Below are 21,121 nucleotides of genomic sequence, written 5' to 3' on the forward strand. Positions count from 1 at the left end.
TTAAATGGTAATGGAGATTACCTATTAATTGTCATTTAAGTGAAATTACTGAACTTAAATATACAAGCTTGATAAAAATTGTCATTTTAGAAGAAAATTTCAAATGGCATTTAGAGGCTTTTGCATCTGAACTCTTCATATTTAACCTGCAATATACCGTTTGATGATCTAACGAGTCCGCCAGTGTTTGTTGGGTGCGTCAGTTCCCTAGTTCAGTAGTCAGGGCACTGATCAGGGAGTCGATGGCAAAATCCTTCCAGTGCACTGAAACTTTCGCTCCTTGAAAAGTCCTACAGTGAACCGTGAAAAACAAGAGCATCAATGGCTGCATCTAGCCTGGCTAACGTCAGACCCAAGTCTCAAAATTGAGATCTGGGTCTGGGAACCACTTTATTTTCTCGTATTTGAGGCGTGGATTATGAATGCCCAGAGCCGTTTATTGGGTGCTGAGATTGTCTATCAAATGCACCTGTATGTAGCTCACAGCCAAACGTTTCAATTAAACCAGATGACGTATGTAGAGTGACAGATATTAGACAAGGAAGAAGACGACGGGTCAGAGATTTATGTGTACACGATGGTGTACTCAAGGGGGTAATCCATCAGCCAGAAATTGAAACATTCTATTGACTGCCATTCATTTTGGCGTCACTTTGACAGGGGGAAGTTTAACTCCTTCTCATGTAAAACTCACTCTCACTGTCTCTGTGAGATTCGGAAGGGAATTATTCAGATTTCACTCGGAACAGCTACTAGAAGACATACAGGTTGCTCACATGACTGGCTCAGTTTGAGCCTACGCCTGGTGATCAGCTTTTAACTGGCTTAAATTTTCTCAGTTGAAATCAATGGGGTCGCTGTGTCCATTTCTTTTACTGTCTATGTGTCGACCTCCATTAGCCAGCAGCACGGACGAGACAATGCGCCGCTCTACCCCACGGGTCTCTTCAGCCCAGCGGTGAACGGGATCGTCAACTGCTTCACCGAAGTACAGAAGACCACGCAGGCCACGAACTTGTTCCTGCCGCAATGCTCTAGTTCCGCTGCAGGCCGCTCACATCCCGTCTGCCGATCCAGAGACTATTCACGTCACGTCTGCCGATCCAGAGACTATTCACGTCACGTCTGCCGATCCAGAGACTATTCACGTCACTTCTGCCGATCCAGAGCCTGTTCACGTCACTTCTGCCCAGTCAGAGACTGATCACGTCACTTTCTTCGAGCCAGTGCCTACAGACAAGAGCTAGTGTCTACAGACTAAAGCCAGTGTCTACAGGCCCTTCTTTGCATGGCCCACTTTATTTAATGCTTACGGGGGTCATAAAAATTCTTACTGGGGGTTTCCTTGGCCAGAGTAGACTAGCGGGAGCCATCTTTATGGTTCTGGAGTGTTGATTCTTGGTCTGGGGTGTTGAATTCTGTTTGAATGACTCATATGGAAGATTCTGTTTTGTTTGGTTCCAGCCCATTCTCACCCCCAAGGCGTCACTTAACTGACGCCTTGGGAAGCATTTGGACATGCTTCAATATCTGACGCTTTAGGCGCCCTTTAGCGTCAGTTAGATGACGCCCTAGGATCGCGTGTACCCTACCCCCACCCCACACCTAAACCTAACCGCGTCCTCTAACAGACGCTTTCCTTTAGCGTCAGTTAGATGACGCCGTAGGATCGCGTCATGTAAGTGACGCTAAAGGGCGCCTAAAACGTCAAATATTGAAGCATGGTCAAAGGTGACGCCTTGGGGTGAGAATGCGTTGTTGGTTCACCCTCAAACCCTACATGATTAAGCTCTTCTGGTTGAGCCGCACTATAATGAGCCGTTATGGCGCATCGGCTTTGCTGCTCTGCATTTCCCTTGGGGTACTTATCAGTGTTGTGTACTCGAGAGTCGAACTCGGTCTCGGACTTGGTCTTGAGACCACATTTTAATGGACTCGGTCTTGTCATGGACTCGTGTGCATTTTGACTCATACTCGAACATATTGGGACTCGGACTTATTCCTGAGTCCACTTGAGTCCCATTCAAAATAGGGGAGAGCGGGGCACAACGCATTTTGGTTTTGGCTCAATTAATTAAAAAGTAATTAGGTTAGATGAATATTTTTTTACACAAGCAACATACACATCTCTGCTACAAATGAACACTTAAAGTTTTTTTCTAGGACCTACCATTTTCGTACAGTTGCACTGAAAGTGACAGAAGTGAAAATGTTACAACTTACCCCATATGTTAATTGTTAATTGTAACAGACAGAGGGGTTAGTTGTAACACTTGTGTGTAACACACATAATTCAGTACTATTTTATTTGTATAGTTTGATATTGTTTGTGCATCTGTATAGACAGACATCCATACATCCATCCCTCATCCAATCATCCTTTTGTTATGGATCAATATCATGGATAGAGACATAGAAAAGGGCTGCAAAGTTTTGCAATAAATAATAATAAATAAAATTATAAAATATTGTAATTGCAATTAAATTAGATTTGTGTGTGGCAGCTGCATGTACAATTATTATAATTAATAATAATAACTGTAATGATAGTACAAATGAGCTTAGAATAAAAATTTTAAGGGTTTATTGCATTAAAAACAGGCCATATTTGTAATAAATAAACAAGTTATCATTCATAGTACACTAAATTTTAAACATTTTAAATTTCAACATTGTTTGTGAAAGTCCAACAAAGTTAAATGTATACTCAAACCTGAAAAGTTGTGTGGCTCCGTTTTCATTTGATTATCATTGGCGGCTTAGTTGTAACACTGTGTTAGAATTAACCCCGCTGTGTATTACATATTTTAAACCTAGCTAACAGGTAAACAGCTAACTAGGAATTGCTGACATGTTTCAAAACGGTGCTATGTTTGAGCCAACAAGACAGAGATTAAGGCAATATAAAGTTAGATTTGGAAGCGTATACACCCAACTCAGAAACCGAAAAAATCTATGATGAAAAAATTTACTTTCATGGTGTCAAAACACTCTTTGTCAAGTATCTTCACGAAATATTATCAAAACTTTCCGCAAATTTGCGGGAGACCGTCTTCTGGCAGCAGGAGAAAAAGAGCGGAAAGACGGCCGGCTTGATCCTGACGAACTATGTAAAAAGTCTGTGTTAGATGTAACCCTGCGTTAGGTTGTGCCACGTGCTCCCCTATGTCATTATTATTACTGTATGTTAATATTTCTTTAAATTGTTGTTTGATTGAAACGTCCCAGGTCAGATGTGATGTGGAGCCTCTAGCTCAACTATATGTATTGAAAATGTCTGCCTTATCATCCATAATTCAGTTTGCATAGCCACATTCAGTTTGCATAGCCACATTCCACATTTACTTGCTCACTTGCTCATTCACTAGCACTGACAGCAAGAGACTGTTTAGCGCTGCACGTCATCGATGAGAAGAGGAACCGACTTTCATGTGAGAAAGCAAAGAAGCTACTTTTCATACAGAAGAACCTGCCACATTTCCTGGAGAAGTAGACTAAGTGCTAGGTTTATAATAGGACGATTGTTCATTTGTTGTGACTACATTTTTTTGTTCCTACAGTTTTGGCTGACGGCTATAATATAATCTAAAAACAACTCTGAGATGTGTTGTCAATTACAATACAAGGAAACTGAGAAAATGTGTGCACAGGGAAACCAGCAAGACAAACAAAACATTTATGTGTGATCCATGTGATTCACTATGTGTGAATCACTGATTATAGAGATGACATTATTTTTTAAAGTCAACAGACAGTTTAAATACAGAGATGTTTAAATGTGCAAAGTGTGTTGGCACGCCACACGTGTTTGCACAGCACGTTTCTGGCCTTCTATGGGAGCGATACCAAGCGTTTATTTATTGCTATCACCTGAAGATTTGGTGAGGATTTTATGAATCACAGACCCTTCATCTGGACACATGTTGTTGACAGCACAGCTTAAAGTTTAAAAAGAAAAACAAACAAGTTCCATGCTATATAAAGACAGATGTGAGATATAAAATGAAATACACTGCTCAAAAAATAAAAAAAAAATTAAATAAAGGGAACACTTAAACAACACAGTGTAACTCCTAGTCAATTGCACTTCTGTGATAGAAACTGTCCACATAGAAAGCAATACTGATTGATGATCAATTTCACATGCTGTTCTGCAAATGGAATAGACAACAGCTGGAAATTATTGGCAATTAGTACACCCCAAATAAACAAGTGGTTCTGCAGGTGGTGACCACAGACCGCTTCTCAGTTCCGATGCTTCCTGGCTGATGTTTTGGTCACTTTTGAATGCTGGCGGTGCTTTCACTCTAGTGGTAGCATGAGACGGAGTCTACAACCCACACAAGTGGCTCAGGTAGTGCAGCTCATCCAGGAATGCACATCAATGCGAGCTGTGGCAAGAAGGTTTGCTGTGTCTGCCAACGTAGTGTCCAGAGCATGGAGGTGCTACCAGGAGACAGGCCAGTACATCAGGAGAGGAGGAGGAGGCCATAGGAGGGCAATAACCCAACAGCAGGACCGCTACCTCCACCTTTGTGCAAGGAGGAGCAGGAGGAGCACTACCAGAGCCCTGCAAAATGACCTCCAGCAGGCCACAGATGTGCATGTGTCTGCTCAAACAGTCAGAAACAGATTAAATGAGGATGGTATGAGGGCCCGACATCCACAGGTGGGGGTTGTGCTTACAGCCCAACACCGTGCAGGACGTTTGGCATTTGCCCGAGAACACCTAGATAGGTAAATTTGGCATTGGCGCCCTGTGCTCTTCACAGATGAAAGCAGATTCACACTGAGCACATGTGACAGACAGTCTGGAGACGCCGCGGGGAACGTTTTGCTGCCTGCAACATCCTCCAGCATGACCAGTTTGGTGGTGGGTCAATAATGGTGTGGGGTGGCATTTCTTTGGGGGGCCGCACAGCCCTCCATGTGCTCGCCAGAGGTAGCCTGTCTGCCATTAGGTACCGAGATGAGATCCTCAGACCCCTTGTGAGACCATATGCTGGTGCAGTTGGCCCTAGATCTAGACCTCATGTGGCTGGAGTCAAGTCAAGTCAAATATATTTATATAACGCTTTTCACAATACAGATTGTATCAAAGCTGCTTCACAGTATCAATCAAGACAACTCAACAGTGTTTGTTTATTCATGAGAAAAAGACAATCAAGTTTGGTAGAGCTGATCAATGATGGGTCATTTAATTTGAATATCCCCAATTGAGCAAGCCAAAGGCAACAGTGGAAAGGAACCGAAAAACTCCATCAAGTGACCCGATGGTGTCCTAAAACTCCATCAGATGAAAAAAAAAACCTTGGGAGAACCCAGGCTCAGTCGGGGGCAAGTTGAAGAACCTGCCACATTTCCTGAAGGTTTATAATAGGAGGATTTTTCATTTGTTGTGGCCTCATCCCCTTTTTGCACTTTTTTCAATGCACTTTTTTATTGTAGATCTTCAGTTACATTCTTTCAGCAGCAGAAAGGTAGGCTATTGGCCTGATATAGGCTATTCAAGAAGGGGGGCTCGAAGATGAACAAATACAAATATTTTTATTTTACTCATTTATTTATTTTAAGTCATATTGTGCTTTGTTTGTGTCTGCTGGAATGTTAAAAAAAGTTCATTGTTAAATAAGTATTTTTAAATTGTAGATTTGTAATTGTTTTTCTTTAAAAAGTAAGACAAAAAATAAAAAAGCACATATTGATTGTATAAATTGAGCAATGGTAAATAATAATAATAATAATAATGCGCAAAATAGACAAAAATGCAAAAAAAGGTGTTTCATTCTATTCGGTTTGACTTCGGCCAGTAATTTTCATTTTAGTGTATCCCTTACCCGGATTAAGTTTAACTGTTTTCTACTTGGAATAGGCTATCATCACACCATGTCAATAAATGTTCATGGATTTTAAACGCAAGGGAACACAGGTAATTTCCTACAGTTTTGGCTGACTCTATATGTTATAATCTAAAACAACTCTGTGTTGTCAATTACAACAAGGAAACTGAGAAAAGGTGTGCACAGGGAAATCAGCAAGACAAACAAAACATTTGTTATGTGTGATCCATGGCAATCACTGATTATAGAGATGACATAATTTGTTAAAGTCAACAGACAGTTTAAATACAGAGATGTTTAAATGTGCAAAGTGTCAGCACACCAAAGTTTCTGGCCTTCTATGGCAGCGAAATCAAGCGTTTATTTATTCATTTATGTATTGCTATCACCTGAAGATTTGGTGAGGATTTTATGAATTTCAAGAAGATTTTTTCAGGAGAAAGAAAAGTCTCCTGAGTCTCCCATGACTCCTCTGGATCATCCAAATGGTCATTGACAAACTTAAGACGGTCGTTGACATGTGCTGGTTTAAGAAGGGGAATCTTCCGTGATTTCCAACCATGACGTCTTAGTGTATTACCAACACTAGGAAACAGTCTGTGGTCCCAGCTCTTTTCAGGTCATTGACCAGCTCCTCCCGTGTAATTCTGGGCTGATTTTACACCTTTCTTAGGATCACTGAGACCCCACGAGGTGAGATTATGCATGGAGCCCCAGTCCGAGGGAGATTGACAGTCATGTTTAGCTTCTTCCATTTTCTAATGATTGCTCCAACAGTGGACCTTTTTTCACCAATCTGCTTGGAAATTTCCCCATAGCCCTTTCCAAGTCAAGTAGTAAGAATATTAAATGTCCCCAACTAAGCAAGCCAAAAGCCAAGGCAACAGTGGCAAGGAACCAAAACTCCATCAGGTGACTGAACGGAGAAAAAAAAAAAACCTTGGGAGAACCCAGGCTCAGTCGGGTTCCAGTTCTCCTCTGGCCAACGAAGGAACGGTGTGATTCGGGTAGCATTACAAAACAAATTTCCAGCCTTGTGGAGGTGTACAATTTTGTCTCTAGTGTCTTTGGACAGCTCTTTGGTCTTGGCCATGTTAGTAGTTGGATTCTTACTGATTGTATGGGGTGGACAGGTGTCTTTATGCAGCTAACGACCTCTAACAGGTGCACCTAATTTAGGATAATAAATAGAGTGGAGGTGGACCTTTTAAAGGCAGACTAACAGGCCTTTGAGTGTCAGGCCCCGTCCACACTACTGCGTTTTCGTTTAAAAACGGAGACCTTTTGCTACGTTTGCACCTCCCGTCCACACTAAAACGGGAAAAACGAAGACCTAAAACGGAGAAGTTTAGAAACGCTGCAGCTGCGTTTTGCGTTTTGAAACTCCGGAGGGCGTTTTAGTGTGGACGAGACAAAACGGAGGAGTTTACAAACGATGACGCAGAGGCTTACGCTCGGCTCTATGATTGGGTGTCATCAGTCATGACCAGTGTTGGGAGTAACGCATTACAAAAGTAATACATTACTGTAACATATTCGTTTTTGCTGTAACGCAGTAGTGTAAGGCATTACTAATCAATTTTCAGTAATATTTTACTCGTTACATGTTCAGTGAGGCTTGTATTACAGTTGTATTACAGTGTATTGTCTGTTTTTACTTCTTAAAGGCAACAGACTATGTGAAAGTTTTAAAGCAGTCTTTTAGTGCCGGTTCAGAGCGGTCGCGTCTGTATCATTGTTTTTTCCTCATAAATGCGAACACGAAAACTAAAATAAAATGAATATTTTAAGTTCTATGGAGACTGGAGAGCCAACCCTTCCTCATCCGATTTGCACAGTGTAATTAACAGAATTACAAAAAATATATATTTGCCTCCTATTTTTTTTCACGCATGAATGTGTGTCTTTTCCCTAATATTAAAAATAAAACATAGACTGATATTTGTCTAATGTCTGGAGTCCTTTAAGGAAGTAGCCTATATACGTTTCAATACATGTATTTTCTGAGAATTTTTATTTCAAGTTTTGACTGCAAATGTCATGTCCATAATGCTGGACTTCCCCAATTTTCAATAATTTATCCTCAACTAGTTTTGTGGTTAACTTCAAATGTTAAATTCAAATAATACTAATAGCCTAATTTAAAGATAAGGCAGCTTTGGATCTGGACGGTAAGGAGAATAATGCTGGGAGTTGGAAGAGGTGTGTCGCGATTCTGTAGGTTCGTGGATCTAAGTCGTGTGGCGAATGGCGATTTCGGTTTCATATTGCATATCGTTACAGCCCAAAAGTTAAGTTCTACTTAGTTATTTTGGTAAAAGTAACTCAAAAGTAATACATGAGTAATGTAACGCATTACAAATCTGAGACAGTAATATTGTAAGGTAATGAATTACTTTTAAATAACAGTAACAAGTAATACCTAATGTATTACAGTTTGGAAGTAACTTGCACAACACTGGTCATGACGTGTCCTTCCCTGATTCGCCAACCACTGTTTACACCGGCGCGCGCATGCCCAGTGTTGGTGAATGGTCACGTGATCTGCGTTTTCAGTCGTTTTAATGTGGACGGAGATCAATTCTAATACGCAGACAAAACGCTGGTGTGGACGGAGATCGTATTCGTTTTAATTCTCCGTTTTTAAACGAAAACGCAGTAGTGTGGATGGGGCCTCAGAGTTCTAGCTGATAAACAGGTGTTCAAATACTATTTGCAGCTGTATCAAACAAATAAATAGTTTTAAAAAATCATACGTTGTGATTTCTGGATTTATTTATTTTTTGATTATGTCTCTCACAGTGGACATGCACCTACGACGACAATTTCAGACCCCTCCATGATTTCTCAGTGGGACAACTTACAAAATAGCAGGGTGTTCAAATACTTATTTTCCTCACTGTATTATACACATGAACAGGAAACCCATACCTAAATAATTAGGGAACATAAGAACACACTGTAAACGTGAATCAACATTTAAAGACAATATTTGAATGTTTTAAATATTTGCAAAGCATGTTGTTTGCTTGATCCGAAACATGACGAACCTTATGGGGCTCATGCGCATTTGTAATATTTTCTAACGCCAAATGTGCTTACTCCTTGTTTATTTGTGGGAAACTGAGGAAGAAAAATAGCGCATGAGGCAGGATAAATGTTATACCTTTTATTTTACTTTATTTGTATATTTGAAAATGTATTTGGTATTAATTTATCCTTGCACTCAATGGACTGAAAACTTGTTATATTGTCCTGAAGTGTATTCTCACCGTGTACCGCCAGCAGAAACACTGCATCCGTAGGGGCTGTTATTGTAGTTTTGTATAGGTTCGCTGGCTATGTGACGTCAGAACTACTAACTGGGTAACTGGATAACTCATAACTGGGTAACTCATAACTGGAACTCAGAACATCGATCAAGTACGAGTTCACGGGTGGGAAGTCACAGATTTGACTGCCGTTCCAGTGCACTTTCACAGGTATAAGGTTGGAAAAACACGGGTTACAGGTTGCCATAATGTTACAGATGCGCCAAAGCCTGGAAGCACATTTGAGAACACGGGACTCTGAGGGTCAGGAGCCATATCTCAATAGAGAGCCTAAGTCCCTCCCCTTCCGGTCAACCACCATGGGACCTTATTTCGGAAAAATATTGTATGGTAGTCAATGGTGAGAGACAACAAATATTTTGATCTCATTTGAATTGTGCCCTGAATTACACATATGATGTTTGTCAATTTAAAAGATACATTTTAAAGTAAAGAAAGTCGCAGTTTGATGTAAAACCGTTGAGACTGTGAAAATACGTAATTACAAAGACTACAAACCCCAAAGGTGCACATTTTCTCTCAATGAATGAAGCTAACTTAACTGAGGCTAATGTCTGTCATTGTTTCTATAGTCTTACATTGTAATCGTAACGTTAAGCCGTCATGCCTGCCTGAGTGTTTTGTACCAGACTGCACACACACGAGCAGCGGATCTTGCTCGTTGTTTCGCTTCCCGGGAGATGTAGTTCACTGAACGATTTTCACATAAAACTAAATGTTACTCTTGCAGTTCTTCAGCAATTGCATGGCTTCCAGTAAAGTATAGAGTTGAATTCAAGATCTTGCTACTTATAAGGCACAATCTTGTACCCCATTAGCTTACACAACTTCTCCATTTTTACACTCCTTCACGTGCTCTCAGATCTTCATCTTCAATTTCTCTTGTGGTACCTCGGATTCGACTTACTACCATGGGTGCCAGATCTTATTTTTTTTGCAATTTTACAAAAGTCTATGGGGAAAATGCATAGCTTTTCGAACAAGGGAACCCATGCACCGCTAACTTCTGTGTTGTCCTACAAAGTGACGTCATAACTTTGGCACTCTATACTGAATATGTTTGGTTTGAAAGATGTGTTATGTTGCTGATTTTGTACACCCCTCTCTTTTATCAATGGTAGCCTATTTTTCTGGTGCTGCACTTCAGTGTGTGGAAAGCACTCTGTATGCATCTCAATTAATGTTTAATTAAATGCTTTATTAAATGTTGTTAAAATGTTAATTAAATGTTATTTATTATTTTTACAATGGAAAAGCAGACAGCAATTTTTAATAACTTATCTGCTGCTCCTGCACTGCATCAAGCCACTCATAATAGTGTGGTACAAAAATATGTTGAAAAAATAACAATTAGTGTCATCCACTGATCTATATACAGTAGAATGAGTCAATATATAAATCAGTGGTGTCATCAGAATATGTTGTTGTCATTGAAAATGAAACTGAATGTCATTAACCCTTAAAGACGTAGACCATTTTTAAAACACATGCATCGCCTGTTCTTTTCTTTGTTTTTCTTCAATCTATCTCATTTAAATAGCCAATTTTATTTTGTCTTAGAATGGATAAATTTACCAGATTTAAGAAAAACTCAAACAAATCCTCCTTTAGAAAGGTGTACTTGGATATTCTAGATTTCCAGATGTAAATTTGACTAGGCTACATGTAACAATCCCTAAACAAGTTATTACAACATTATTATAGGACTTTTTAGGGACCGAATGTTTCAGTGCCCTAGAATGATTATGCTATTAAAGCAGCGGTTAAAATGCCCGACTCTCTGATCAGAGCCCTGATGATTGAACTAGGGAACTGATTGAGAAGCACCCATGGACACGGGCACACATCAGCCATTGTAAGTCCACAAGAATAAAAGAAAGTGCATATGAAGTTTATTCAGCGTAGTGAAGCATATCTTCCAATGACATCCATTAAAAAGAAAAAGAAAAAAGGCCCTTTGTCTCCTTCCTTGCGTACAGCAACATTAGACTCTCGCAGCCGGCTTGCCTTTCAAGTGGCTTTGATAAAATAAAAAAAGTGGTCACGCAGTCATTCTCCACATAGGCTAATACAACATCTCCTCCTAGTGGGCATTTAAGTGAACACATCACAGAGCAGGTGAAATTGGCACATTAAACTATGGTTGTTTGACTATCCATAAATATACTTTAGATGGTTACAATTGTATTTTGACTAGTCAGAATTATAATTTGACTAGTCAGAATGATAATTAGAGATATCTGCAATTGTAAGTCAAGTCAAGTATATAGCACTTTTCACAATATAGAAGCAGATTCACAGTGTCAATCAAAACATAATAACAATAATCGTTTCTTAGTGGAAAAACATCCACATTTGGTAGAGCTGATCAATGGTATTACTGATTGGTTAATTAATTTGAATGTCCCCAAGTGAGCAAGCCAAAGCAACAGTGGCAAGGAACCGAAAAACTCTATCAAGTGACCTAATGGTGTCCAAAACACAATCAGGTGACCCAATGGAAAAAAAAAAGTTATCCTCTCCAGTTCTCCTCTGGCGTTTAAGAACTAGAGGCCGGATTTAGCCTGGCAGCATTTACTAGTATGTACAGCGACAGAAAATTTGACGAGGAAGAAGACTATGGGTCAGCTAGCTGTGTCAGAATGTCACGAAAATCCCCCATTTCCAGGAGAATTCAGAAAGCTACACGGTGACAAACTGAGCAGTTTCTGTAATTCCTGTCACAAAACAGTCCATGCAGAGGAAAAGTGCTGGTCGTTGGGCTGAGGCAGACCACCACCCTATTTAAAAAAACACAGACAACCACACTCTGATGACACAAACCAGCGCTCTGCAAGGAACCAAAGCTCAAATGCATCTAAACCCCTCACTGAGATAACAACTGTAATGTCATGTACTTTCCCAGAGAAACAGACAGGAGGCGAGGATCAGTTTACGAGCATCAAACAGCAAAACTTGACAGCAAAACTTCCCACTATCAGAGACGGCTGGTGGTGGAACGGTGGAAAGCTCGACCGCAGAGCCAGACAATGGAATCTCTGCAGACCATAATATTGGTGACAAACTGGCAGAGTTTGGACCTGGGACCCCCTGGGCTTGTGAGCTGGGATTCAGACGTCCCACATAGCGCAACTGAGGACCCGGCCAAATAGAATTAAAATGAATTGGAACCGAACATTTTCCAGCTAGCATTAGGGTCGCTGCCTTCAAGTTCAAAACTGCATTTGCCTGGTGCAGGAAATCGATACCCAGGAGACAAGATTCTGGAATCTCAGCAGCCCAAACCCACATAACTGTACTGTGTCCTTCCACAAAGATTTCTGCCTCACAACGGCCCATCAAAGTTGCTTTCTCACCCATGACAGTGACTAGAGGACCCTTCTTGGTCTGAAGGACCCTTCTTGTCAAGAATTTAGGGTGAATAATGGTGATTGTAGAGCCAGTATCCAACAAGGCACGCACCAGTTATCCATCCACTTTGGTCACTATTCGGCAGCATTCTACTGGACTAGCCCCATCTACAGTCAATCCACATAGAGGTTTTGAAATGTTTGATGGGCCGAGAGCACCTCCCTCTACTCCGGCCCCCGTCCATTTCCCGACGGTGAAGTGGACACAGCCACATCCATGGTTGCATTTTGCATTTTCCTGTTGCAAATGACCTGTTTTTCCACAGCGCCAACAAACCACATGCTCCCTCTGGGACACATTCACCTTAGAAGTTTGTGAGTGAGCCTGCTCCCCGGAGCATGCAGCAAAAACCCTGGGGTGGCCAACATTATTGTTGCTTAACGTTCCGCTTAGCCGTACCTCCAAGATCCCCTCTATAACCTACTCTTGATCAAGGGCTTCATCAAAGTTAGATGGCTGAGCTATTCGTACTTGCTGCCGTAACCGATCTGGGGTCAATCCTTGTACAAACGCATCCAGAACCAATGCATCCTTCATGCTTTCGCTGAATGTTGGGTAACTGCGATGGGCTAAGCGTCACAGGTCAGCCATAAACACACCTAAGGGCTCTTTTGGCTGCCGCAAGGACATCAGCGGTGTAGTGTCCCCAAAGCGGCGAGACAAATCCTGATGCAACGTGTGGACATTATACACCTGACTGGACATCCAGCAGTACCTGTTGTGCATCGCCATCTAAAGCCGCTGCGAGTTGGCCCACTCTCTCAGCTTCATCCCAGCCATTAGCCCCGTCCACCATCTCAAACTTCTTCCGGAACGCCTCATAAGAAGAATGACCATCATAGCGCCCCAATTTCAGACAGCTACGGGTTTTACTAGACCCCCGGTCAGACATGAGTGTGACGGGCATTGGCCGGTTAAAAAAAGAGCAACTGGTGGGTATAGGTTCTCTGGCTGGAGACTGTGCAAGCCAGTGGGGAGAAGTAGATGATAAAGTCGGACATATGCCCCATGCAGAGTGAGTTTCCATTGTTTGTCATGTTATGCTGATTTCAGGTACCTGGTAAGCAGAACGTCCGTGACCTCCCGCGATCAGAGTGCTCGCGATAAAGTCATGTTCACAAAAAACACGAGACATGCAAAAACCGGGCGCAGGGGGCTGGTATAGTTTTCAGGGAATATTCTTGATCACATTCGTTCAGCAAAAGCGGCAGAAAAGGATTATTGGGTGATAGCGCGGTAATCAGCACATTTTTCCCCTCATGTGCTCGATCTTCCTCGTTATTGCGCTCATCCTGCCCCTGCCTGGGCTCTCCCCTGCTTTGATCTAACTTCTCGGTGGATAAATGAAGCAATCTTACCGGCTTATTCTCCATCGCTTTCTGGGAATCACCAGTAGAAAATTGTGGTTTCAAGATCCCACCTCTGACACCAGTGTACCATCGTGTACTTTCCCAGAGAAACAGACAGGAGACAAGGATCAGTTTACAAGCATCAAACAGCTGAGGTTTATTTCCTGAACGTGTACAACCTAAACACGGGTATCAGGAGGTGACTTAACTGTCCCCAACAACAATATGAACGACCAGAATCGAGATGTAAACATTAGATTCCCTCTTCTCCGCACCGCTCACCGTTCCTCCCTCTCTCACTTAACCCCTCCCCCTTAACTATTCCCCTCCCGGACACCTCCCCCCAACAGCAGGTGAACCATATTTATAACAGAATAAACAATGTCCGCACCACACAACTTTGGTCACTCAAGGACTTCAGCTATCAGCGTCATTTGCTAGTAGGGTAGCAGCCCAAAAGAAAATAGCTTAATAGTTTTAACATCTAAATTCATTGAATCTGTCACATTTTTCCCTCAAATATATTGACACGAGAATGAGCAGAAACTCTTTAGAGACCAAGGGCCATATTCACAATAGAATTTTATCTTGCCACTATGAGTACTCCTAAATCGCACTAAAATATTTTAGCTAAGAGTTTTCTCTTAAAAGTTATTCAAAATGCCTTTCAGACCTACTTTTAATAAGGAAAAATGACAACTCCTAAACTAAGAGTGAGTCTTCGTTGCTATGGATGACGTCAATTCTGGATGACGAGCTTTTCTCTCGCAATGATCACGGTGATTGGTTGTTAGATGACAGGGCCATCATGCAGAAAATTAAAACAGATTAATTGGAGAAGTGTGACATTAAATCTTACAATTCGATTTCATTGACCTGCTACCCAGTGCCAAAAGGGCAGAGGTTTTAATTCTTTCTTTGCCTTTGTAAAAAAAAATAAAAATAAAAAAAAAAAACACTCCCTGACTTGTTGCACAGGTAATTGCCAACTGACCAAGGAAGCAAATTTACTTCAAGCAAAGGAGGGTGTGAACTAAACATCAGAGGGTAACGAGAGACCTGCACTAACCAAATGTGTGAATGACACCATGAACTAATTCATGCCCACAGATCTGGCTTTTAATGAAATCAACTTGAAGTTAAAACCTGAAAACCTCTAATGGGATCTCTAATGCTGTGACACAGCAGACTGTGAAGGCTCGACTGCAAGAGCTGTGTTTAGGTGTCGCACACTAAAGCAACAACAGCAATAATTCAGACCTGGTCAATGAAACTCAGTTTCATGGGATTAAAATTGCAATTGACGATGGAGCAAGCAAACCTATTCCGTATGTCTGAATTTGAAACTGTTGAAAACATCAAAATTAACTGTGGTTCTCTCTGCATTTGTTTTCTGTCAGGTTAAATTCTGCAATTCCTTGGAGGATGGACGCCAGGTCGACCGGTCTTCACGATTGTTAGAACATAACCTGAGATTCGGGAGATGGGTGAAAAGACAATTCAAGAGGCCATTTACATCTCACAACAGCACATAACTACATTAGCATGGCCTCCCAGTTTAGAATTGGAACTTGTCAGTCATTCATAGGCTACTGTATGTGTTTCAATCGTGAAGTGGACATTTCAAGATGCCAACTGAACTAGTCAAAAGGTCCAGATTGACTCTATGAACTAAGTTCTAGGCTAAACGCCTCATCCACCTGCTGGACTCAAGCTACATACGCCTGATGAGGAACAGGTGTTCTGCAGGTGAACAAAGCCCTCTGAGTTTCTACAGATGTTATAACATTGCAAAGACAATTGTTGAATTACACCTAGGATTACGACAAACGTCTTACTGTGACCCCTTAAGTGTCTGAAACTGACCCATGGGGTTGAGAAGGGATCTGTAAGACAGGAAAACTGGAACTGGTTGATGGAATCAATCTGACCAGTTTTCTCTGAAGACAAAAGGACCTTGCTTTCAAATTAATATGTGAACAACTCACACACACACATACACACACTCTTGCAGAGATCATACACACACACAGGAATATATCATTTTAATGTGAATGTGATAATCTTTAAGGATTGTTTAGTATCATTTTGAAAGTCTCAGGGTGACATGTAATAATGTCTTCCAAAGAAGTAAAAAAAAAAAAAAGGTAATAAGGTTTTTAAGAATATAGAAATATCTTGCACACAGAAGGGTGTGTCTTTGAGTTAACACCTTCTGGCCTTTTGTCTGAATGCAGTTTACAACTAAGCAAATGGTTATCTACCAGTAAATTTCCACTGGAACTTGCCTATGAAATGAGGTCTTGCTATAGCCTATAAGGGAAATGCAACGGAGAATTCTGCGCTGTATTGTATTCAGATCAGCCCAAGATGCTGTGTCTTCCAGGCTCAGCATTCATGTAGTTAATATGTTGGGTAAAGTTCTTTGTTCTAGAACATTTGATGGTTTGCATTGATTATCTTTAACTGATTACGGAATTGTAATAAACCTGTAATAAAATTGTAATAATAAATTGTTGAAACCTTGACACAATATGGCACATTTGCTTCAACTGTTTTATTGTATCACAAAGCCGCGATCTGCGCCCACCACTCGTTATTTAACCTGCGTGTCAACCTTCCTGTAACAGTACAGGCCTACTGTAACAGTTGGTTTTTGGTTTTGTTTCATGGTCATGTTTCCAGTCTTTTATTTTGTAGTTTGGTTCCTGTTTCCTAGTCATGTGACCATGTCTTGTGCTTCCCTATAGTCTTATGTGTCATATTCTCATTTGTTCTTGTCATGTCCTGATTTTTCATTGATTCATTGATTGATTTTTCTCAGGTGTTCCTTGTTTAGTGATTAGTCCATGCGTAAATATAGCCCTCTTGTTCCCATTGTTCTTTGTGGTGAATTGATGATGTAACCCACTGTTAGTGAGTGTTCTCACGTCAGGTCTAGTCAAATTCATGCTTATATTTATATCTGTGCCAGTCAAGTTTACTTTGGTCATTGTCTTGCTTATTCACCTTAGTTTTATTAATAAAGTGCACATGGGTTCTTACTGCAACTTGCCTTTACTGGACTTCGGTTACAGCTACACTATGTGGTCCCCCAGTAAAATATGACAGATAAATCCTTCTCTGATGTTGGAGATTAATTTATTCTGACCCGAGAATAATTCTGTGTTTTCTATCAGCTGTTTAGAATCAGAACTAGCAATGCCAGACCAGCAAATGAGTCACAATTGATCTAATCAGTCAAACAGGTTTAGAAAATGGTCTGAAATTGTTTGTGATTCAGTTATCAGAGGTTTCTCATCTAAATATTAATGGGATGTTTTACAAGACCGTAAACAAAAAGAGCCCTGAATGAAGTCCAAATTTGCTTGCAATCAATTGTCTGAAACAAATGTCATCTAGTGTTTGTCAATGAAGAAGCATGTGTGCAGCTTGGTTTAACCCCTTCCCTGATGATGACACATAATGCCATTCTACTAACCTTATCTTCAAACCTGCAATATACTAATATATATATACTTTTATATACACACATATGATTGTCCACAATGCACATTATTTGCTTTATGAATGCTTTTATTAATTTGAAGAGTGTTTCAGAAAAATATTGAGAATAGAATACAATTTTGAAGAGATTTCATTTCAGAATAACATTTTTGTAAAGATGAGATGGGAAAAAGTCAAAGGTAGTACAATCAAAGTACATGTGTCGCAGGATGGCTGCATATGGTCTCACACATCCACAACACAAACAAAGCCCCTTGTGACTGAACAGGGCTGATCGTTCCAGCAACGGTTAGCTGTGGGGTGGAAAAATGAAATAGGAAGTTATTCTGATCATTATCGTGTTAGAATAAAAAAGTTAAATTTAAGGTGAAATCCAAAGAGTAATTTCATGTTACCGTATGATATGAAATTAAAATTTTGTAAAGTATAATTGAAAAAACAGTGATTTCTCACAGGTCCAGTTGATCTCCAAACAGTTCTCGATACCAGCATTGTTAGGTTCTGCAGAGCACCAGTTGTTATAGCCAGTAAACTCAGTTCCATCACTCCACAACCACTGTCCTTCCTAATAAATACATAAGTGCACTACTGTCAGATTTAAAGGGATAGTTCACCCAAAAATGAAAATTAAGTCATTATTACTCACCCCCATGCTGTACCCGTAAGACCTTCATTCATCTTCGGAACACAAATGCAGATATTTTTGATTACAGTAAATTTGAGAGGTGGATCACTGCTACATAAGCACCCAAAAGGATCGAAACTTGACGGCCCAGAAAGTCAATGAAGAAAATATTTAAATATTCCATGTCACAGTGGCTCAAATATAAGTTTATCAAGCGACGAGTATATATTTTTTGTGCGAAAAAAACAAACAAAAATAATGACTTTATTTGTCTTTATTATTTCCTTGTAGGCCTGAGATGAGATTTCAAGAGATTTCCACGACACATGTGCGAGAACTGAAGTAGTTGAAGGAGATCGCAATTCATGTGTCGTGGAAATCTCTTGAACTCTTGTCTCAGGCCAACAAGGAAGAAAAGGAATAGTCGAATAAAGTCGTTTTTTTTTTCCGCACAAAAATTATTCTCATCGCTTGATAAACTTATATTTGAGCCACTGCAGTCATATGGAATATTTAAACATTTTCTTCAATAACTTTCTGGGCCGTCAAGTTTCGATCCCTTAGGCAGCCTATGTAGCAGTGATCCAGCTCTCAAATTTAATCAAAAATATCTTCATTTGTGTTCTGTACCAACCCCGTAAGACCTTCGTTCGTCTTCATTAATGACTCAATTTTCATAATTAATGACTTAATTTTCATTTTTGGGTGAACTAACCCTTTAAAGGGATAGTTCACTTTGAAATTAATTTTTGATATGTTTTAGCTTACCTCAAGGGCATCCAAGATGTAGGTGTCTTTGTTTCCACAGTATTTTAAATTTTTATATATTTTTAGGTCAAACTGTTTTTGTCTGTCAGTCATATTTAATGGAGACCTAAGGCGTCCACCTTAAAGAGCATGCACAGAGAAGTCCAGTTTAAACATGATTTAATGACTCATAAATGTAAGTACACATTGATGGCCTAAGACACGAAACGAGCAGTTTGTGTGAGAAAACGAACAGTATTTATATCGTTTTTACCTCTTGTAATCAGAACACTGATTACAGTGTTCTGCCACGTCCAAGTGATATGAGGGCGCGGGCACGTGGGCACAGAGGTAATATAAATACTATAAAAACGACATAAATACTGTTAGTTTTCTCGCACAAACCGCTCGTTTCATGTCTTAGGCCATCCATGTGTTATTAAATCATGTTTCAACTGGACTTCTCTGTGCATGCTCTTTAAGATGGACCCCATAGGTCTCTATTATATATGACTGACAGACAAAAACAGTTTCAATCAAAATTGAAAATACTGTGGAAACAAAAAAACCTACATCTTGGATGCCCTCGAAGTAAGCTAAAACATATCAAAAAATAATTTCAAAGTGAACTATCCCTTTAAGAAGCTAATTAAGTTGTAATGACAAAATAAAATAAAAACTAATAATTTTTTTTTTTTAAATTGTCTTCATTAGAAACAATTCAACTTACTTGTACACCATCATGACCACCAATCCAACATAATGTAGAAGGAGAAGGCAACAAACTCATTAGGAAATCATTTGTCGGTTTACTATCCACAGATGCGAGATTCGCACCAAGATTTTGACAGGCTTTCTGAAGAGACAGATTTTTTTGTCAATACAAAATCCAATCTTTTTAGCAGAAAACATAAGTGACATTTTAAACACCATTTTAATTTCATTTTTTCATTTTTCATTTAATGTCAATTTCATTTGCAAACAATGCTCTGATTTATTATTTGCTCAGTAGGTTTCTGTTTTATTTACTTGCATAAAAGAACGTTTTACTAAAAAATAAAAATCACCATTCCCACTTTATAAGTTTAAATTAATAATTTGATTCAGTGCACTTATTGTGTACATGTTTTTATTCATTTCTAAAAAAAACTGCATACAATTAATTCAGCTGTAATTCATTTCTGTAATTAGATTGTGTAACACCGTTGACCCGTCCCTTACACCTCAACCCACCCTTAAACCTAACCATATCAAACCCGTCCCTAACCTTCCCCATATCCCACCTCAATAGAAGCAAAAGTGCTTTACGTCAACACATATAGATTGTGACAAACTATTTATTTATGTTAGATTTAGGCTAAAGACACCTAAAATAAAGTGTTGTCCAAATCACATTGTCTAATACATTACCTCTGCTGTGATCCAGTTAACCGTCTGAGAGAAGAACTTGTAGCACCGGAGTCCAAAATTTGTCCATCCAGTGGGGCATTTTTCAACTAAATGAACTGTGCATCCAGTAAATAAATGTTATAGGGCTTTTGTAATACTCACAGCAAAGAATGTATTTTATTTATTTGTTATTTTATGTAGCTTGGTTCATGTTTGTGTGATTATGTGCCAAAATTAAGTGTACTTTGACACTGTAAATCCCTCATTAATCATGCAAACATTAAATGGAATATTGTACATTTCCGAAATCCTCTATTAGCTAAGGGTTTTACAATTAAATGTTTAAGGTTGTAAAGGTTACCATCTGCATTTCCTATGGAGAAGATAACGAAAAGAAGAATTAGACTTCTCAGCATTGCCATCATGAACCTGAAATGAACCTAAAAATGAAAAAGTAAAGTTAAATGTCTATACTCATATGCTGCACTTTGGGTTCTCAATGCATTTTAAAGACAAAGATACTTTAAAAATGTTATTCAGTAGATTTCTGTTCCAAAAACTCACCTTTAGATTTTAAAGTTTAGAATCTCAGAAGAAGTTTTTGTGAAGTTCCAAAAATGAGCCCTGCTTTTATACTTTACCTAATGTCACATAATGTGTACTTAAAGTCACGAGAATGAAACAGGATGTGATTGTTTGATTTGTACACTTTTGTTCACATGAAATAAATTCCAAATATTGGAGAATGAGATACGACAAGCCTGTGGAAATTTAAATGTTAATTAACTCAATATTTATTTTGTAAAAGATTTTAAATATTTATAGTTGTTAAATAATAGTCATAAGGGATATTTCCCACATTAAACATTTAAAAAATGTTAAATTACAAATATTGGTCTCTTTTTTTTTTGTATAAGCTTT

The 21,121-nt window shown here is 39.5% G+C and overlaps 1 protein-coding gene across 1 annotated transcript; it reads right to left on the minus strand.

Moving 5' to 3' along the window:
- Positions 1 to 17,487: 17,487 nt before the first annotated feature.
- On the minus strand, positions 17,488 to 20,852 carry LOC120463778 (ladderlectin). The gene is made up of 6 exons (XM_089133168.1): positions 20,765 to 20,852; positions 20,562 to 20,640; positions 20,222 to 20,316; positions 19,542 to 19,667; positions 17,893 to 18,004; positions 17,488 to 17,732 (listed from the first exon to the last, which is right to left on the minus strand). The coding sequence occupies exons 2-6, from the start codon at positions 20,623 to 20,625 to the stop codon at positions 17,665 to 17,667; spliced, it is 465 nt and encodes a 154-aa protein (XP_088989294.1). The 5' UTR covers positions 20,626 to 20,640; positions 20,765 to 20,852; the 3' UTR covers positions 17,488 to 17,664.
- Between the last annotated feature and the right edge of the window lie 269 nt (positions 20,853 to 21,121).

The sequence above is a fragment of the Pimephales promelas genome, chromosome 7 (genome assembly GCF_988280905.1).
Source record: "Pimephales promelas chromosome 7, fPimPro1.hap1.1, whole genome shotgun sequence".
Classification (NCBI taxonomy): Eukaryota; Metazoa; Chordata; class Actinopteri; order Cypriniformes; family Leuciscidae; genus Pimephales; species Pimephales promelas.